We start from the raw sequence: 5,021 nt of genomic DNA, 5'->3' as shown, positions 1-5,021 counted from the left end.
CTACATAGTAAATAGATATAAAATATGCTACATTAGAAATAGTTAAAAGTTAAAACTTAAAATAATACACAAGCAAATTTTAAATCTGGGAAAGTTTAGAAATTATACCTTTTCTTGGTGTTATTAAAGTTGCATTTTATCTTCTCTTTTGCATTTTCCATCTCCTCATATATGAAACCCATGGCGGGTTTTGCATTTGAATCCACCAATTGAAGGACCACCATAAGAGGGGCAGCAACTTTGAGGCACATGGTTACGTTCTTCCAAAATCGACTATCCAAATCCACATTCTGTACTTTTTTCCCCTCTTGTGAAGTTCCAAACTTGCTTGTTTTCCAATCTTTAGAGCTAAACATGCTCATTAATGATGCTTTCAATTCATGAAGGCAAGCTAAAGTTAAATAAGTTGTGGCAAATCTAGTTATACCAGGCCTAATCAAGTCTCTTCCATTTGTGAACTTCTTCATTATGCTAATCAACATTGTTTTACCATAAATGTAGGTTGTGATCCTTCTTCCCTTCTTTATAGTAGTTTGATGAACCTTCAAATGTTTCTCAAAATATTTAAATATCAAATCAATGCAATGAGCAGCACATGTGGTCCAATACAAATTCTCTCGTTTATGCATCAACAATTTTCTAGCTGCTTTGTAATTTGCAGCATTATCAGTTATCACCCGCACTACATTCTCCTCTCCAACAAAATCCACTACATCATCCAACATCTTCAACACTTTGTTAGCTATTTTTGAGATGTCTGAGGTATCCAATGAATAAAGAAATATTGTCTCTTTTGGACTGTTCACCAAAAAATTACAAATTGAACGTCTTTTTTTATCTGTCCACCCGTCAGACATAATTGAGCAACCAGTTTTCTTCCACTCATCCCTAAATTCTTGAAGCATTACATCAGTTTTCTCCACTGCTCTTTTCAAAAGCTTCTCTTTGATATCATGATATGATGAAGGTTTATAGCCAATCCCATATCTCCCAACCATGTCACAAAATTTTGCAAAAGCTGGATTTTTAATAACATTGAATGGAATGGCACTTGTGTACCAAAATTCAGCACATTGATCATCAACTTTATCTTTGTCACCTTTTTTATATAACTGATTTAAAGTTGCCTGAACTCCCTCACCACTAGCTTGAACAACTTTTGCTTTTCCTCTTCCTTTCAAAGCAAGCATCCCTTTCCGTTGTATTCCATATTGACTAGTATTTGACTCCACTTCCACTCCATCAATACCTTCTTCATGAATACTATTCAATTTTCTTCTCTTCTCTGATGCATTAGCAACCTCTGAAACAATGTTCATCATAAGCATCTTAACTTCTTCAGGCACTGAAGCACAAGGTTTAGAATCCCATCTAGTCCCAACAAGATGATGCTTGAATATGAAAATTCCCCCATTGTTGATCTTTGAGCAGTAGTTGCACTTAACTTTTTTACCATTCCCTAAAACATCTATCCCATGCTTCCACCCAATATCAGTCCTATTTCCTGGAGCATTTTTGCTCCTGCTTGCTGCACCTGTGGATGTGCCTGTATTGGCATTTGATGAATCTAATCCATTCCCACTCCCAGACATACTGAAATGGAACACAGAGCCTATAATATTTATGTACAAACAAATCACAAATGAAATCCAAGCTTTAGGCAGAGCCTATAATATATGTACAGAAATGGAACAAAATATATTGTACTGAAATGGAACAGAATTAACAGGAACAAAATATAATAGGCAATTCCGCAATTAGAGAATTAACAGGAACATAATATAATAGGCAATTAGAGAATTAACAGGAACATAATATAAGAGGCAATTATGTGGTGGTAAATGCACCTAAATCCTACTTGCAGTTATGTGGTGGTAATAGAGATTAGAGAATTAACAGGAACATAATCTAAGAGGCAATTACATAATTAATAGGAATAGAATAGAATAGGAAATTAGAGAATTAACAGGAACATAATATAAGAGGCAATTATGTGGTGGTAAATGCACCTAAATCCTACTTGCAGTTATGTGGTGGTAATAGAGATTAGAGAATTAACAGGAACATAATATAAGAGGCAATTATGGCAGCTACAAGGTGTTTGTATTGTGTATTACTAATTTACTATATATTGTTCTCTAATAGTACTAACAGGAACAAAATATAATTGGCAATTAGAGAATTTAACATGTAGCCACTACCAGTCTTGAGTGCTTGACAATTGACATATATAAATCTCTTACTGATACAGTGATGAGGATGAGCCTTGAGGCCGAGAGAACGAACCAATCTCTCCTGCACAAAGTTGTGTGTGCTTCCTCCATCGATGAGGATGATGATGTGGTGCTGAGAGACGCGTCCCGACAAACGCAAAGTTTCGGGTGCCAGGTGACCCAAGAGAGCGTAGAGGCTTATTTGGGCCTAGTTTGGGTCGGGCACTAGTGAGTCTGAAATATTGGGGCTAATATTAGGGATTGCAGCAGGAGTGTCTTCTTCTTCTTCAGAGTTCGCGATGAGAAGGAACAAGCGAGAGGAGCACTTGTGCCCTCGTGTAAACTTCTCATCGCAATTGAAGCAAAGTCCATTTTTCTGGTGCACCGTCATCTCTTTTGGTGTAAGATGGCGAACATTGGGGGGTGGAGGTTTCGCAAGAGAGGGCAACAGAGGCGAAGTTGGGGGCGACGGTGGAAGGAAGTGACCCATGGTGGGTGAGGTGCGGCTACGCAGACCACCGGAAGCACTTCGATGCTGGTTAGCCAACTTTTCCTCCTGTGGGAGTGGGAGGGTTTTGGTGGCTGGTTTCCAACGCCGTGATGCGTTGGAGGAGTTCATCCAGTTTTGTGGTGGTGTGAAGCTGATTGGAGGCAAGCTTGGATATGGCTTCCTCCATATGTTCCAGGTTTGTTTTTGAGCGAGTGGATTCAGCCATGGAATTGTGTGCTCAATGAAAGCACCAAGCTGTTATGGATAGAGCTTTTCCTTAGAATTCGAGGACTAAGGATCCTCCAGAAAATAAGATAAAAGAAGGAATTTTTTTTCTACTTGCATATTCATTACAATGATTGGCTATTTATAAGCTCTGAATGCAAATTATTTGTTCCTTCTATAGGTCTATGATCATGCAAGCAATAATAGAATTGCCAAATATCCTAACAGAAAGATCTAAAATCCCGACAGAATATTCTAAGGCCCAATCCTGTGATGCCAGCTCAGCAGCCTTGTCCCTAGTTGGTTACGAAATCCTTTAGGTGTTGAGGACGAGTGCTCTACCTTTTGCTCCTCAGGTGAGTGTTCATTCCCTCTTGGTTTGGCTGGTCTGGTAGCTGATTCATAACATTAACCATGTCTTTAATTATTACAAGAGGGTAGATCAAACTTTGTTTAGATTTTAAATTTTCAATAATTTGCATTTTTATTTAATAAATTTTCATCATCAATGTCAATTGTCAAGTATTTGGTTTTGTTTTAGAGTCGACATCCAAAAGCTTACCGATGAAGTAATATTTCATCATCTTAAAAAACATAATATTTCATCCAAGTTTTTTTAATTTATTTTTGGTGAAACACATTTTCTAAAAAAAATTAGTAGTTTAAGTTTGATAAAAATTGGATAATAATTAGTTTTATTATAATTTGTGTCTTGGTCAAGAAGCTTTTAGGGAAAAAAATGGTTTCTCTTTCTCTCTCGTCTCTCTACTTAAGTCATATTTCTTAAGCTAAAAAAACAAATTATCGGTACTAACTTTTAAGGGTGTGCCTGACATATCACTCTAATAATTTTTAATGTTTCTTTGACAAAGAAAAGTTTAATTGGTATACGAGCTTATTTTAATTTTTAACTTTTTTCTTATAGGTTACTTCCACTGGTATTTTAGCTTAGATGTTCGTAGTTTTTTATTTTTTATTTTTATCCTCACTAATTTGACAAATTTTGTGGACCACCATGATAGCCCTCACTACCAATATGTCTCCTCTTTTCTGTGCTGGAACCAAAACCCTCCCCGATCACTACAAGAAACTCGATGATTAGAGATTTTTCCCTCGCAAATATAGTTTGTGACAGAATTGCAAGCGAATTGTGTTATTAAATTCAAGTCACTGATTAGGGAAGGAATATTTTCCTTGCTAGTTCTCGATAATCTCATGACTTCCCTAGGAAAATCCCTCGCAAGATAGATGACTCATAATGGATAATTCCCTTGCCAATATGCTATGAATATTATGCCATTATAATCCATCGCAATGATTTCCTCACAACTACCTCACTATTTCCTCGCAAATATTCCATTGCAAAACCATCGTTGTGCCCTCGCTTCTCTTTATGATATTTCCCTAGTAATTATTCATCACAAAATTGTCTTTATTCCCTCATTGTACCTTACAATTTTCCCTCACATTTGCCTTGCTAGTCTCTTGGTATTGTACATCACAAAACCGTTGGTATTCTTTCGCTACTCCTTACAACTATATATGCTATCACAATGCCCTTGCTATTCGGTTGCTGCTAACCCGCCACAAAACCATCTCCCACATTGTTTCTTACAACTATTCCCACACAATTCCCTCCTTATTCCCTCGCAATTTTTTCCAAGTGAAACTCCTTTCATTTACTATTGCCTCACTAATCTCTCTTTTTCTTTGCAAATACAATTTTATTTTTTAAATAATTATTGACCTATGTGTTTGATGAATGCAATGAAAAATGAATTTTTAAAAATAATAAGATTAAAGATAATTGAAATGATAAATTTCAAAATGATTGAAGATAACATGATTGAAAGTAACAAATAGAAAAACCCTTTAAATATTGTCAACAAATCAAACTCTTATTGACCGAGTCTTCTTTCAAGATAACTAAATAACAAAACATTGTCATCAAAGTGCGTCACAAATAAAATGCAACAAGAAACACTAAACATTATCAACAAGTCTCATATATTATTGAGTCTTACAACATAAATAAAAAGAGAAATTTAATCATCAAACTAAAGTGCAACATTATCATTTATTTTTGTCAGATG

General features: G+C 35.8%; 1 protein-coding gene across 1 annotated transcript; it reads right to left on the bottom strand.

The window, feature by feature from the left end:
• Positions 1 to 253: 253 nt before the first annotated feature.
• Positions 254 to 1,592, bottom strand: LOC114397141. Its single transcript, XM_028359254.1, has 2 exons — positions 428 to 1,592; positions 254 to 348 (listed from the first exon to the last, which is right to left on the bottom strand). The coding sequence occupies exons 1-2, from the start codon at positions 1,590 to 1,592 to the stop codon at positions 254 to 256; spliced, it is 1,260 nt and encodes a 419-aa protein (XP_028215055.1).
• Positions 1,593 to 5,021: the final 3,429 nt, after the last annotated feature.

The sequence above is a fragment of the Glycine soja genome, chromosome 18, assembly GCF_004193775.1.
Source record: "Glycine soja cultivar W05 chromosome 18, ASM419377v2, whole genome shotgun sequence".
NCBI classification, from domain to species: Eukaryota; Viridiplantae; Streptophyta; class Magnoliopsida; order Fabales; family Fabaceae; genus Glycine; species Glycine soja.
The sequence above is the reverse complement of the archived record's forward strand: the minus strand, read 5'-3'. Positions and strand labels throughout refer to the sequence as shown.

Bases quoted from the DNA above. Each gene is read 5' to 3' on its own strand.
- LOC114397141 (XM_028359254.1), bottom strand. From the start codon at position 1,592: ATGTCTGGGAGTGGGAATGGATTAGATTCATCAAATGCCAATACAGGC. The intron at 349-427 runs GTATAACTAGAT...GAGCATGTTTAG, and splicing joins AAGAGACTTGATTAGGCCTG to CTCTAAAGATTGGAAAACAA.